Genomic DNA, 15793 nt, shown 5'->3' on the forward strand with positions numbered 1-15793 from the left:
AGGATGGCCTGGGGCAGTGATTCTGAGCTCTTGCCCATCTCAATATAGCTCCCAGATTACAGCCTCTTTCTCGGGTCTGATTTTATATTCAGTGACCCAACTCCTCAGTTCCTTATCCCAGATCACACCCTAGATGCTATGGAGCTCTGCCTTGTGGCAACATCTCATCATTGCTACAAGTTCTTCCTCCATTTTTGACGTGGGTTGTTTATTTTTTTCAGGTTTGAGATGGTGTGGTTAGCGACATACAGATGTTCTTTTCTGTTTAGATTTTGTTTTATCACTTCCTGGTACTTGTTTCCTTTAAATGACTTCTGCTGATGAGATAAATTATACTTTGCCATTTTTCTTCTGAGACCGCATGGAGATCTATTCTTTTCCTTATTTACCAGGAAGGGATCTAAGGCGAATGGGATGAGTTCTCATCTCCAGACCACAGGAAATAATAAATTTGGAAGTTTCCTGTGGCCTCCAGCTGAAGTCTGGGATTCCCTCGGCTGTTCCCAAAACAGATTCTCGGCATTAACGGTTCTGTGTTGGATGGGAAATGAACCAGGTTCCCGACTAAGAACCAGCACCCAAGGACTCTTCTTCTTCCTCTAGAACTGTCTCTCAACCTTGACTGCTGACATTATAGGCCAGACCCTTCTTCATTGTCGGGGCCACCCTTTGGCTTGTAGGATGTCCAGCAGCATCTCCAGGTCTACCCAGTAGCACACCCCAAGTTGTGACAACCAGCACTGTCTCCATATGCTGCCAAAGGCCCCAGGTGGCAGAACCACCCACCTCAGTTTGCGACCTCCTGTGGACGAGGTCAAGAGCAAAGTCAGCACATGCTCTGAAAAGCTCAAGCTAGATATTTTCAGCCTGTTGTTCACTTGTGTTCTGTTTCCTGCTGAGTCCCCTGGTGATTGAGCTATGTGAACATTCATATTTTGTTAGTTCTCAGACTTGAATGCCTTAGCTTTCCACTTCCTGGAGCTTATTGTGCTTGTAGTCAGGACCTCAGTGGCCCTCCCACTCCCAGACGCTCGTTATTTCACGATCGGCCAGAATGGGTTCCCCGTCGCCCTTGTGTTCTCTTGCCTTAAAAAGGTCATTGATCTGGGGCGCCTGGGTGGCTCAGTGGGTTAAAGCCGCTGCCTTCGGCTTGGGTCACGGTCCCAGGGTCCTGGGATCGAGCCCCACGTTGGGCTCTCTGCTCAGCGGGGAGCCTGCTTCCTCCTCTCTCTCTCTGCCTGCCTCTCTGCCTACTTGTGATCTCTGTCTGTAAAATGAATAAATAAAATCTTTTAAAAAAAAAAAAGGTCATTGATCTGAGGCTCTCAAACAACCGTTCCAGCACAGGTTCCGAGGGCAGCAATGAAGGAGCTGAGGAACGTGTTTCGAGGGAGCGGGAGGCCCCTTGCATGGGCTCTGACGTTCCCCCAGGACCAGACACCTAATCGTATTCCTAAAATAGCTGTTACCACTTCCCTCCCTCCGCCCCTCCCTCCTTCTCTCTCCTGTTTCTTTTCTACTTAATGCCATATAATTTATGAGTTACGGTTTAAGTATAAGTCTCACTCTCTTCTGTAAAGGAAAGAAGCTTGGTAAGAGAATAAAATGTTTGGAAAATTTAAAGAAAAGACCCCGCGAAGGCTCTCTTCCCAGCCCTGCGGGAGTGGGCTCCTAGATCTAATTATAATGCCTTCATCAGCTTGATCCTTTGAGATGGGTTAGAAGGGTTTGCAGAAATCAGGAAATTAACAATGGAAATCTTAAAAACAAAGAAAATTCCCTGTACTTGGCCATTGCCCATCTATTTATTTAATGTTACTAACTCACATCCATAAGGAGGTTACTCTTCACCCAGAATTCACACCTGTGTTCTCAGCAGCTAGGCTGTATTAAGGTTGGGGCTGATTCTCAGGATGGGTCAGCTCTCAGTGTTCATTATCCTCTCTACTCTGCCTCTTCCATGTTTTCGCAAGAAAACAGGCTGCTCTGTATACAGGAGGAGCCCTTTCCTTTAATCTGGTGTGTCTGGCTCCTGCCCCCGAAATTGGTTTAATGGGTCCATTGCTGTCTACTGTTAAGATAATAAAGCGGGACTGCCCTCCGCTGAACACAATGGACAGTTTGTGTGGGGAAGGCAGCTACCATTGGCTGAGGGCTTTTTATGTGCCTGGCCCTCGGTATCCATGTTTTCTTTCCATCTGTGCTACCTGCACTTTATTGGGTGAAGATGTGGAGAATCAGGGTGTTGGGAAAGCAAGCCCGTGTTCACGCAGCAAACAGTGATGCTGGGTTTGGACCAGGAGCATTGGATCCAGAAGCTTAGATGATTCACGGAGGCCATATCCATCCCTGGTGTGTAAGGGCCAATGACAGCTGGGTTTGAATCCTGGCTCTGTCATAAATTCTGTTGATTTGGGCAAGTCACTTAACCCTCCTGAGCCAGAGTTTCCCCATCTGCAAAGTGGGGGTGATACTTAACTTGCCTCCCAGGGTTACGGCGAGGGTTTGCCCATGAAGAGCACTTGGCAGAGCCTCGCCAGGCTCGGAGTGGCACAGAGTGGTTGCCTTTACACACAGCACATTCCTATAACAAACTGGTTCCCTGTGTCAAGAAGTGGGGTGCATGAAAGTCTGCAGAAATCTGGGATTGGGGCCTATGGGCACCCGCTCCGCTTCCGGCAGGAAGCCTTCCTGTGGGTGGGCACAGGGCAGGACCCAAGCTGGCCAAGCATTGCCGATGGATGGCTCTGAGCATAAATCTTTCCAGTCTGTTCCAGAAGAGCCCAGAGCCGGGTATGAGCAGGGCAAGGGAAAAAAGGCAGTCTCCAGACAACTTGGAGAATGCTAGAAGACACTGGTCCAGGCTGGAGGTGAGGGCTGGGGTGAAGATTAGTAACATCCTAAGCCATGAGAAGGAGGAGCAGGGTGCAAAGCTAGCATTGGGTCTGACTGGAGCGTTTTCCTCATACACCAGCTCTCATCGTCTCATCCGTCCCTGGGCAGCTGCACTGATCCTGAAGAACCCAGTACAGCTCCAGGGGTCCCATCCCGGGCACTCTCCCTACCTATAGGGTTCTCTTCCGGGTATCCATGAGTAGGACATCAGTTATCTCATTTCTGTATATTTTGAATTCGGAAAGAAGGTGGCATTTGAAGGGAAGAATCTGGCTGGTAGACGGGTCCAAAATAGAAGGCTTTGTCTGGGAAAAATGATGGGGGAAAAAGAGTTGAAGGGAGCCAAGAAAGGATAGAATGGCCAACAGGAGGGGTCCGGATGAGACACGGTCTCCAGCTACATCCATTTGGAAATAATTTGATTGGGTTCAGAAGGTTCTAGGAGGGATAAAGAAAGGAGGGATGATGCAAGGGAAGAAACCCTGAGAATTTTGCCTCAGAGCAAGTAACTCATCAGTCTTTGAAAACCGGCTAAACATTTTCCAGGTGCACTGTCCAGAAAGATGGCCAGATTTGTTGCCAGAGATTAAGAGAGTTTAGATCTTGAGTTTTGACCAAGAATCACCTTGGTCTAGGGCAGAATTACCTTATGCCTTCATAAAGTAAGCCCTGGGATAGTCCTCTCAAACGAGTTGTAATAACATACAGGGATGCCTTGATGAAACAGAATTTTTGATTCATCTTCCTAAAGATGGGCTGACGTGTTACAGGCTGACTCTGTAGTAACTGATTAAAGGAATCAGTCATGCTCTTCAAGAATTACTCAGGCTATGTCAGCTCGTTTCTGTTGTGGGAATCCCAGTAAAATGAGTTACTGTGTCATCGTCAACCTAGGCATGCTCTCAACGTTGCCATGGAAACCAGCATTTAGACTCGCGGGTCAAGAAAGCAAAGAAAAATAATTGGTGCTAAACATCGATAAAATATACCAGAAGTACAACAGAATGAAAAAAAAAAATCATCACGATGCCCAGCACCAAGCTGAGACTAATCAGGCTCAGCACTAAATCATAAAACTGAAATCACAGAGGTGTTTTTTCAGAGACACTGGAGAGAAAGCTGGGCAAAGTCTTTATAAATACTTATCCTCACCTGTAGCCACGTTTGCACAGCTGCGGGCACAGCAGCGATGGGCTCCCGGGGATTCTTGGACACATGCCATCCCCAGCTATGCCATCACCAGCGACTTGCTGGAAGCAGGAAGAGGCGTTGGCTGGTCCCTGCTGAGAAGCACTGTCCATGGAAATGATGTCTTGCAGCTGGGACCAGGGAGAGGTAACAGCCTGAGCTAGGCTGCACTGGTGGCCTCTTGTTTTTCCGATAGGTGACTAGTGCGGTCTGCTCGGATGTTGGGAGGCGTGGGAGAGGGAGCCCAGAGCTGCTTGGCACCAGCTAGGATCCCTCCCTCGAGGACAGTTCGTGAGACCTCCAGGTTCTAGGAGCATGGCCTCTGGAATCAGCTGTCTGTCCCCTACTGGTGTTTTTTAAAGTGCATTTTTCCCGTTTGTTTCTTTGCTGCATTACCTGGGGTTGTGGTATTCTGTCACACCTTGGTCATTGCAATACACGAAGGCTGGGCAGGGCTGGAGAAAGCATTTCCCTCCTGTGCGGTTGCACAACTGATAGAAGGAACGGGCTCTGAGGGGCTCCTGGGTGGCTCAGTCGGTTAAGCAGCTGCCTTTGGCTCAGGTAGTCCTAGGATTGAGTCCCGCATGGGGCTCCTTGCTTAGCGGGGAGCCTACTTCTCCCTCTCCCTCTGCCTACTGCTCTGCCTACTTGTGCTCTCTCTCTATCTCTCTGTCAAATAAATAAATAAGATCTTAAAAAAAAAAAAAGAAAGAAAGAAAGGAAACGGGCTCTAAGAGGTTGGGAGATGGAGGCCGCTGCTCACTCAGGAATGAGAGCCCTGACAGCTGATGGCAAGCCTTGGGCGGTCTTCCACACCTCTGTCTGCAGGCGCTCTCCCCCCTGGGCCTTTAACTGCGGCCTGGTCCTTAGCACGCATTTCTTTCATACAACAGTTTAGACCGGGGGGAACTCTACTGTACAGTGTCAGGTTGGGCCAATCAAATACACTCCGTTCATTTTCAAATGGTCCCCATTTTTGCTGTTTTGCTGGAAAGAAGGAAAAGGCTGTGCTTCCGGGAAATCCAATTTTCAAGTAATTCATTTAGATCCATTTGATAATTCCGTAGGTTGTGCCCTTGTCAACCCCGAAGCTGCAAGTCTTAAGGACACAGAATGTCTTGACTTAAGCGGCCCCATTTTAAGGGGACAGGTATTTAGCCCACGGACCTAAAGTATAAGAGCAGAGCATAATAATATGTATTCTGCCGTATACTGATACAGTAATACGCTGAATAAGGAGCTCACATTTTGCTGAAAAGCAATGTGAGAGCATCAATGAAATCACGTGTAGGTTTCACTAGTTGGGTAAAAGCCATCGTGGAGCTGTGCAAAAGAGGCTTCCCTTGAAGGTGTCAGCTCCGGAGGTAATATTCACCCTCTGCCCAAGGAGAAACCCTCGATCTGATAACCGTGGGAACGTGGAGATCGGGGAGGGCTCCGAGATGTGGCTCTGCATGTTCAAGTTGTGGACACGTTTCTCTTTCCCGTCTCGCGCAGGAAGACGGACTCACCAGGACAAACATGAGGAGCGCAGCCAAGCCCTGGAATCCGGTCCTCAAAGCAGGCAGCCATGGGACAGACCGGGCTCGGCCCCTCCCGGCGGCGCCCTCCGGCATGAAGAGTTCCAAATCTTCCACCTCGCTGGCGTTTGAGTCCCGGCTCAGCAAGGTACAGACCCAAATGCCCCCACGTGGCCCCTGGGGAGCCCCGGGCAGGAGGACTAAAAAGGGCGGTAAGCGAGACTAGCGGCCTGTCAAGGTCAGGAAGGAGGCTCCCCGGAGGGTCCCATGAGAACCAGCCCATCCTGACCCGAAGGAGCAGAGCAAAGGGTGGAGGGGAGCAGGGGGGCTCCGGGCTTGAGAAAGGAAATGTGCAACGTGTTTAACAAAGAAACTAAGATTCCCCTGCCCTGAATGATGTGGACTCCCTGGTTGGAGTTTTGCCCCCAGCACCCTAGCCGATGGGGGTCAGGACCACCAGGGATCTCCTCCGTCCTGATCATGGAGTTGTCAATTCTCCATCTCATCTCACTTGCCCATCAGTAGCCTTAACTTGATCGATTACGCCCTCCGTGTGGGAAAACCTTCTCTTGGTTTCCTCCTCCCTCCCCGGTGGCCCCTCAGGGTATCCCCTGCTGGCTCCTGCTTATCCTCTGGGTTTCTAATGTCAGGTGGGCCCAGGGTGCAGTTTCAGGGGGAGGGGGTCTCATCTCTCTTCTAGCTGCTGTGTCAGCCCCAAAGCCTCCCTTACCGTCTTGAGATGCGATTCAGAAATCGTATCACCTGCCGACAAGCGTACTCTTGAAAAATCAATACAACATCCTAACTATAAGAGAAATAAGAGCCAATTCGTGTTTAATTAAGTAATCTGTGTTTGCATTTGCATGTGCTTGAGCGTGACCACTGACAGACCCATGGTGCTCCTTAGAGCACCGAGGATGGGGCAGCTGTGTACGAAGTACGTTGTTTTTCTCCATAAAACCAAGGGATGCTCGAGGCTCAGATAATGATGAAAAGATGCTTCCCCTCTGTGAATGTCTGCAGAATGTGTGAGAACTCTGTGGGATATGGGGCCACGTTTGTGCAACCTTGCCACAGGTGTTGTAGGGCGTCTGGGTTCCCCATCCTCCCACCCATTAAACACAAGCAGCACCTCCAATCAGGGGGGTGACTAAACATGCCCTCCCCGCAATTTCCAACATGATCCCTGAGTGAGGGTCAGCACTGGCTGCGTCGAGAACAGTTGCTCTAGTGTTAGCGGCTGTTCCCGTGCATTTTAATACATGGGGACACTTGAACATGGGTTTGAGCGGCAAGTCCACTTAGGTGCCGATCTTCTATAGAACAGTCCTGTAAGGGTATTTTCTCTCCTGATTTTCCTATCGTTTTCTTCTCTCTAGCTCACTTTCCTATAGGAACACAGTATGTAATATGTGTCACATACAAACGAGGTATTAATTGACTGTTTATGTTACCTGTAAGGCTTCTGGTCAGTAGTAGGTTATGAATAAAGTTTCGGGGGAGTCTGTAGTCATACCTGGGTTTTTGACTGTGTGGGTCTTGTCACCCCTATGTTGTTCAAGGGTCGGCTGTATATGGGGATGACATACGAATTTGCATCTCTACCCAGGAGCCCTCCAGCTGCTTTTGTGACATCCCCACTTAGATGTCTAAAAGGCACCCAGAGGGGCACCTGAGGGGCTCAGTCGGTTAACCCTCTGACTCTTGGTTTCAGCTCAGATCATGATCTTGGGGTCATGAGATCAAGCCTCCTGTCGAGCTCTGTCCTCAGCATGGAGTCTGCTTGAGAGTCTCTCCTCTGCCCCTCCCCCACTCATGTGTGTGCTTTCTTTCTAAAATAATCTTTAAAAAAAAAAAAATCAATCAAAGGCAGCTAGAATGTAACAAGTCCAAAACAGACATCCTTCCCTTCCCTCTCACGCCCCCCCGAATCTTCCCCTTTGAGTCATTTCATCTTCTCAGCAGCTCAGGCCCACGCCACCACCTTGGGCCCTGCTTTTCTCACATGCCACAGGCCATCAGCAAAACACCATCATTTCTGCCTTCCAAATCGATGTCAGCTTCAGCCAACGGCCACCGCCTGGCTCCCTTGGGACCCCCAGGCTCTTGCCGCCACCTTCCTTGCATGGCCTTCCTGAAGCATCCCCGTCCTTTTTGTCTTTGCACCCCACCTTCCCTTCTCAGCAGAAGCCAGAGTGGTCCTCTCAGCACGTATGTGCCATCACATCTCCACTGAGAAGCCCCTCGGGGCTCCCCATTTCGCTCAGGGTGAAAAGCAAAGTCCTTGATAAAGCCAGGGACGCCCTGGAGATCCCATCACCTCTCAGATGTCCTTGCTGTCCCCCCTGCCCTGTTCCCCTGGGCTCCAGCGACATGCTCTCCTGGTGCCCAGCGGCATTGCCCCTCCATGAGCTAGACGCACCCCTGCAGCAGCCGGTTTGCGGCTCCTCTGCCTGGAGCATTCCTCTTCCCCCTACCCCTGCTCCTCTGCCAGTTCTTCTTTAGTCTATACTCAAATGTCACCTTGTCAGATGTCATCCCTGGTCACTCAATGGAAAGTGCCCCGTGGGCCCCCACACACCCTCCTCGCCCTCCACTTTCTGGCTGTGAGACTCAGGCAAGCTACGTACTGTCCTGAGCTCTGAGATGAAGGTAATACCTTATTTAACTCAAGGAGTAAATGAGCACAAAGTGCCCTACATACAATTTTGTTTATCATTCCATTATGCTGGACTTGCCCATTATTTCCATGGTTTTTATTTTTATTATCTTTCACCTGTAGCACATTTGGGAGACTTTTTTGTTTTTTTTTTTTAATTTTTTTAAAAATTTTATTTATTTGACAGAGAGAGACCATGAAGCAGGCTCCCCGCAGAGCAGAGAGCCTGACATGGGGCTTGATCCCAGGACCTCAGGATCATGACATGAGCCAAAGACTGATGCTTAACCAACAGAGCCACCTGGGCACCCCAAGGAGACATTTATAATATAGATTTTAAATTAATATATACTTAAGACCATTAGAGCTTCTGGATCTATCAAAATGTTTTTGATAGCAGCGTTTAATAAAAAAAGGTCTGAAGCTCAGGCAGGTTTCCTAAGGACAATGAAATGTTGGCTGCTTCTGCCCCTGACAGGTAAATGTTTTTGGAAACTTGTCCCATGGGGAAAATGTCAGGGGAAAAGCAAATATCCATGTTGCCATCTTGATGCTTGGGGTCTCCCAGTCTTACTCTATAAAAGAGAAAGCATTTGAGAGAAGGGGTAGCAGAAGGAGCCGTACCGAGTCTGTGCCTCTCTGGCCCTCGGCATGTTTCTGCGTTTTGAACAGTCTCCCCTTCCCGCCTCTCGCCACGCATAAAGGATCTGTGTCCCCCCGTAGTTTACTATGGAAATGGCAAGCACCCAGAGACGTTGAATGACTGTGACACCCATACACCAGCCACCTGGATGCTACAGTTGCCATCTTTACCATATTTGCTTTATAGTAAGTGGACACATATGGCATGGATATATTTGAACTAGTCACAAATAGGAAAACGAGGGGTGAAGGGCGAGGAGCCCAGATGGCCTGGAGGATGTCGCTGTGGGTCTTCCATGGGCTGCTCAAGCCCAGCACGGGAACAGAAAGCCCTGGGGTGCTCAGATGCAGACAGGCCACTTCGTTCTGGCGATTAATAAGGTCCACGTCTATGAGTCAGGACCCCCTTCATTGCAGATAGCAAAGCAATGGCTTAAGGACCTTCAGCAGAAAAGAAATGGGTTGAGCTTATCTGAGGTTCCCATGTCACTGAGGGTAGAACAAAGGGCCAAGTCTGCCACTCAGAGAGGCCAGGACCAGGGACTGGAACACACCAGAACTCTTTCTCTGTCACCCATCTCTGCTCACTTCTGCCCCCACTGCTCCTGTCTCCTGCTAACCTCTGGTCTCCTTCGGATTGTGTTACAAAGCATGGCTGCCAGCATGCCCATGCCCCCAATATCCCTTGGAAGACCTGACTGCTTTGCTTACTTCTGATTACTTCTTTTGCTTACGTCTGATTTGTCTTAAAAAAAAAAAAAAAATCAGGGGCGCCTGTGTGGCTCAGTGGGTTAAAGCCTCTGCTTTCGGCTCAGGTCATGATTCCAGGGTCCCGGGATCGAGCCCTGCATCGGGCTCTCTGCTCAGCAGGGAGCCTGCTTCCTCCTCTCTGCCTATCTGCTTGCCGCTCTGCCTACTCATGATCTCTGTCTGTCAAATAAATAAATAAAATCTTTAAAAAAAAAAATCAAACAACAAGCAAAAAACTCGGAAAAGTCTCTGCTTGGCTAGGCATGAGTCATATACTGCCCCTGACCAATCCCCTGTGGGTAGGGTGGCTGGGGCTCCCTGCCCTTGGAAAGCAGGGACTTGTAGTTTAAGCATGTTCTGTGTGAGGCTTGGGGACCCAGCTAGTCTTATGTAATCATTCTCCAGAAGTGCTTCCCACCTGTGCTGCCTCAAACAGTAGCCACCGGCCACGTGTGGCAGTTGAACCCCTGAAATGTCAGAAGTAAGTGTGCTTTAAGTGTGAAATACACACCTGAGTGTGATGAGTCAGTGCCAAAAAATATATAAAATGCCTTATTAATATGTTTTACACTAACTGATAATATTTTTGAATGTGCTAAGAAAATATGTTCTTTTTTTTTTTTAAGATTTTATTTATTTATTTGACAGAGAGAAATCACAAGTAAGCAGAGAGGCAGGCAGAGAGAGAGGAGGAAGCAGGCTCCCCGCTGAGCAGAAAGCCCAATGTGGGGCTCAAACCCAGGACCTGGGATCATGACCTGAGCCGAAGGCAGCGGCTTAACCCACTGAGCCACCCAGGCGCCCCTATGTTCTTTTTTTAAAAGATTTTATTTATTTGACAGAGATACATAGCAAGAGAGGAAACACAAGCATGGGGAGTGGGAGAAGGAGAAGCAGGCTCCCCAATGAGCAGGGAGCCCGATGTGGGATTGATCCCAAGACCCTGGGATCATGACCAGAGCTGAAGGCAGACACTTAACGACCGAGCCACCCAGGCGCCCCTAAGGAAATATATTCTTAACATTAATTTTACCTTTCATCTCACTTTGTTAATGTGGCCCCTAGCCATACATGGCTGGTGTTATATTTCCACCAACAGTTCTGTGCTAAACCATTGGTTCTCAGAGTGTGGTCCCCAGGTCAGCAGCGACAGCAGCAGCACCAACTGGGAACTTGTTAGAAATGCAGATTCTCAGGCCTCGCTCCAGACCTTGGAAATCTGAAACTTGGGGATGGCAGGGGAGGGGAGGCAGATTGGAGGCTGGGGTGTAGGCAACTGTCTGCATTTTAACAAACCCTCTGAGGATCCTCATTCCCCCGAGATTGAGAGCTGGTGCTCTGACCAGAACAAGTTTTCTGCCTTTGAAGATGGGATTAGGATAGGTGTGATTTTAGAAAGCTTCAGATTCCACTCCTGCCCCATCTTTGTGGAATCGAGAGGAATTTCTTAGCTACATTAATCTGTGAGCTATTTAAACTTTTTCCCCTTTGTAAGCTTTCCTGTGCAGGTGCTCTGCAGCTTAAATATCAGTGAACGCATTCTTGAAAATGCTTATTAAACATATCAAAGTAACACCCGAAGTGCAAACCTGCCCAGTGATCTTCTGTAACAAACCAGAAATCTCAACGCCTTCAGTGACCAGCCAACGAAGCCCAAAGCGCAGGCGTGAATAGAGACAGAACAAGAATTACTGGGCCTCCATAGCTCTGTGTGCCTGACGTTGATGTCGCGGCCAAAACAGCGTGACAGAGGAAGAGGTTTGCTGCAGAGGAAAAGGACCAGCTTTTAGTGTGTGTGTGCCGCCTTCTGGGGGGAGCCTCTGAGCAGTAAATCTTTCTCAGATGGGATTCCTTGTGGAAGGTGCCCCCCTCTAAATGCCTTGCTGCCTCCCAAGGCTGCATGGGAAGGAGATAGCCTGCTGCTGGCCGGTAGCACATCTGGGGTGTCCTTCTGCCTGGAAGGGGCATGTCACATCTCTTTATAACAGAGTGGGACCACGAAGGGGCAGGTCTCCACTGCTTGCTGACTCCAGTCCTCTGTGGCTTCTGCCTGTCATCTCACCAAGGACTGTGTTTTTAGGGAAAGGCGGGGTGGGAGGAGCAAGGTCGCCCCCGTGGGCCCCACCCCCAAGGGGCGGAGCCTGGAGGTGGGTGGAGGCTATGGGTGGGACCGCAGAAGGCAATTTCAGTTAGGGGAGTGTGGGGAGGGCTGAGTAGGGGAAGCGGGAGGGGGTGGGAGCAGCGGGGTTCCTGGGGAGTTGTACTCTTATTTTTGGATTCCCCCCATTCTGGTTTGCAGACGGAGCCTTTGCTCTCCTGGCCTTTGGCGGTGGAGTTTAATTATTCCAAACTCTGCATCAGACTTAACAGATTTTAGTCCTGTCCCAGAATCAGAGAGAGGTCAGCGGAACCAAGTGCTTATCATTTGCCTTGCTGCCTTAAAAATTTCCCTTAACTGCAACGATTTCTCTTTTTCATTTGAGGTGTTGTACAGGGAATTTTCAAAATCTAAAATCAGAACTGGGGGCGCTTGGGTGGCTCAGTCGGTTGGGCGGCTGCCTTCGGCTGAGGTCATGATCCCAGGGTCCCAGGATTGAACCTCGAGTTGGGCTCCCTGCTCAGCGGGGAATCTGCTTCTCCCTCTCCCTGCTGCTTCCCCTACTTGTGCTCTCTCTATCTCTCTGTCAAATAAATAGATAAAAATCTTTACTTTAAAAAAAAAAAAAAGTAATCAGAACTGATTTTCTCTAGGGACCCAGGGAGGCATCTGGGCATACTTCTAGGCAGAGCGAGTAAAGTTTTTTTCTTTGTTTGTTTTGGTTTTGTTTGTTTGTTTGTTTTTTTCTATTGAGAAAAAGTTGCTGACATCATGAACTATTGTCCTTTAGTACTAAACACATATTTTACTGGTGACCTGACAGATAATTTGAGAGGCTGGAGAAATTGGGAGCAGGAATCCTTGTTACTCTGAGAGAGGACATAGAGAAACCGTGATGGGGCACCTGGAGGCAGAGCAATCCAGTGACTTCCGCCACAACCCAAGTGCTGTTTAGTCCTTTTGTTAAACTAGGGCTCTGTGCTATGCACCAGAAAATATGGTTCTGCTCACTTCTGGTGACTGGAAGTGCATGCAAATCATCCATTTAATATTAGCTCTTTGTTTTTAAATGTCTAAAGACACTGACCAATATTTCTAAGCTAATATGAAGACTTTTGCCGTCTTCCTTCCTTTAGAAAGTATGCTATGGGGAGTTCCTATTTCATGAGTAAAGTCTCACTGCGGGATGATGGAGGTGGATGGTGGTGATGGTTGCACAACCATGTGAATGTATTTTTTTTAAAGATTTTATTTATTTATTTATTTCACAGAGATCACAAGTAGGCAGAGAGGCAGGCAGAGAGAGTGGGGGAAGCAGGCTCCCTGCTGAGTGGAGAACCCGATGTGGGGCTCTATTCCAGGACCCTGGGATCATGACCTGAGCTGAAAGCAGAGGCTTTAACCCACTGAACCACCCAGGCGCCCCCATGTGAATGTATTTAATGCCACTGAACTATACATTTAAAATGGCAAATGTTGGGCCCCTGGGTGGCTCAGTTAATAAGCATCTGCCTTTGGCTCAGGTCATGATCCCGGAGTCCTGGGATCAAGCCCAGTATGGGGCTCCTTGCTCAGCGGGAGCCTGCTTCTCCCTCTCCCACTCGCCCATCTTGTGTTCCCTCTCTCGCTGTGTCTATCAAATAAATAAAATCTTCTTTTAAAAAAATAAAATAAAATGGCAAATTTTATGTTATGTATAATTTACCACAATAAAAAATTTTCTAAAAGAACAATGAGGGGGAAAGGAAAAAAGTAGACTAGCATTTGCAAGGGTAGAACCAGGGCTTCACCCAAATTACAACCCACCCCTCATTTTCCTTTTTTTTGTTGAGGCCAAACACACAACAAAGTATGTGGAGCCCGTTAATCTTGGTCTTAAGTACAGCTCACTGAATTTTTTTGACATGTGTTTATATCTGTATCACCACCACCAAGGCAAGATATAGAATATTCCAGGGGCGCCTGGGTGTCTCAGTCGGTTGAGACTGAGACTTGATTTCAGCTCAGGTCAGTATCTCAAGGTCATGAGGTCAAGCCCCACATCAGGCTCTGGGCTCATTAGGGAGTCTGCTTGAGATTCTCTCTCTCTCCCTCTTCGCCTTCTTCTGATCTTGCCCCCCCTCAAATAAATAAATCTTAAAAAAAAAAAAAAAAGACAGAAAAAGAACATTCTGCACCCCTGGAGGGTTCCTTCCTAGTCAGTAACTCCTCCAGAGGTAACCAGTATTTTGACTTCTGTCACCATCATTTGGTTTTACCCAAATATGGTTATACTCTTTTGTGTCTAGTTTCTTTCACTTAGCATGTCTGTGGGATCCATACATTTATTAGTGTATCAGTATTTCTCCTCTTCCTCCTCCTTCTTCTTCTTTTACTGTGTACTTTCCATTGTATGCTAAATCATTATTTAATTTGCCCCTTCTGTTGACTATCATTTGGGTTGTTCTGTTGGGGCTGTTGTAAATCAAGCCGCTGTGAATGTCCCTTTGATGAACCTACATACTCATTTCTCTTGGATACAACCTTAGGGGTGGGCTGGCTGAATCACAGGGTGCAGATATTCCATTTAGTAGATCCTGACAGTTTTACAAAGCATCTTACCAATCCATACTCCCGCCAGCAGAGAGTTCTGGGTGCTTCCCAACCTCACCAACACTTGGTTTCATTTTGTTTTGTTTTTTTTTCTCTTTCAAGCCATTCTGGGGTGTGTGGAGTAATACCCCAAAATCTAAACAATGCAAAAATGGAAATTTGTGTTTGTGTGCAAATATTTAAATGCTAATCGTCAGTAAATGACCTTGAAGTTAGTGTCACAGTGTGGGGCGGGACTTTGGGCTCTCAGCCCGTGTGGTGGGCAGTCTCCATGGACTTGAGGGCATTTTCATGCCGCTTTCTTCAGATGTCAGATCAATTAATTCAGAATGGTTCCAGGCATCTGCCTAGCTCCAGCTTTTTAGTACTAGTCCTCTTTAGAAATACTCTTTCCAGAAGGCTTACCGTGATTGCGAAAATGTATTTGCAGTGTTTCTCATCAACCGTGAATGTCATTTACCTGGGCCAGAACTGTGAGCTCTTTGAGGGGCTCCCAACTCTTAGACTTTAATTCCTTTCAACAGGCATTTGTTACACTGCTTCCAGAACAGGGAGGAAAGCAGAAAAGGAGCTGAGAGATTCTCCTTTCTCTCTGTCCTTCATTAGCAGTGTTCTTCTGGCCTCCAGAAGGTTCCTCTCGTCCCTCTGAACATGTTGTCTGTGTGAGATCATATACAGAGTGCGTGGTGTGGAGCATATGGTATCATCCTTCTCCTTCCTCCATATACATATGTGCGTGTATATCTATCTATGTATGTATACATATATACATGTCTAGAATTGAGAAATATATTTTTAAGCTGTTTTTTCTTGCCCTTTAATTTTTTTGTGCATTACCCTTACCTTGCTTTTTGTGCATCTCACGTTCTTTCTTCATAGGCTCCCATCTTTAAAAAAAAAAAAAAAAACAAAAAACACCCAAAACAGAAAAGAAGCTTTAAAAAAAAAACCTCATTATTTGAAATGTGACATGATGCGTAATATTCATATGCATAATATTCGTATATAATATTCTTTGAAACAGTAATGGAAGATCATACTGTAAATGATAGATGCAGGTTTATCTAGCTTTGCATTTTTCTACCGCACACAGTCGTGCTCTGACAAGTGCCTTTACTGCGTCTCAACCACTGGGCAGGTGGTACGGCTCGGTGCTTTCTTGGCTTATAGCACTCCTTGCTGACAGTGTACGTTCTCCTCCTCTGTCCTTCTGTCTCTCAGCTCAAGAGGGCCAGTAGCGAGGACATGCTCAACAAACCAGGAAGTACCGCCGCTTCCGGGGTGGTTCGACTGAAAAAGACTTCAACAGCTGGAGCCATCTCCGAGCTTGCAGAGAGCCGCCTGCGGAGCAACCCAGGTAGGGAGGACCCAGGTGGGAAGACCCCTGGTGGGAAAGAGCCAGGCAGGAGGGACCCAGGTGGGAGGGACCTAAGCAGGCCATTCATCTTG

At 48.0% G+C, this 15793-nt stretch overlaps 1 protein-coding gene across 11 annotated transcripts in view; it reads left to right on the plus strand.

The window, feature by feature from the left end:
• SPECC1 (sperm antigen with calponin homology and coiled-coil domains 1) overlaps positions 1-15793 on the plus strand; it is a 226957-nt gene that overhangs the window by 20245 nt on the left and 190919 nt on the right. For 10 of the 11 annotated variants that reach the window (XM_047708244.1, XM_047708243.1, XM_047708246.1 and 7 more), the window contains 2 exons: positions 5581-5751; positions 15566-15701. In XM_047708244.1, the coding sequence (XP_047564200.1) occupies positions 5605-5751; positions 15566-15701 (283 nt within the window). In that variant the 5' untranslated portion in view covers positions 5581-5604. Of the gene's footprint in view, positions 1-5580; positions 5752-15565; positions 15702-15793 lie in introns of those variants that run through there. The other variant, XM_047708247.1, reaches the window with a different exon arrangement.

This window comes from Lutra lutra, chromosome 16 (assembly GCF_902655055.1).
Source record: "Lutra lutra chromosome 16, mLutLut1.2, whole genome shotgun sequence".
NCBI classification, from domain to species: Eukaryota; Metazoa; Chordata; class Mammalia; order Carnivora; family Mustelidae; genus Lutra; species Lutra lutra.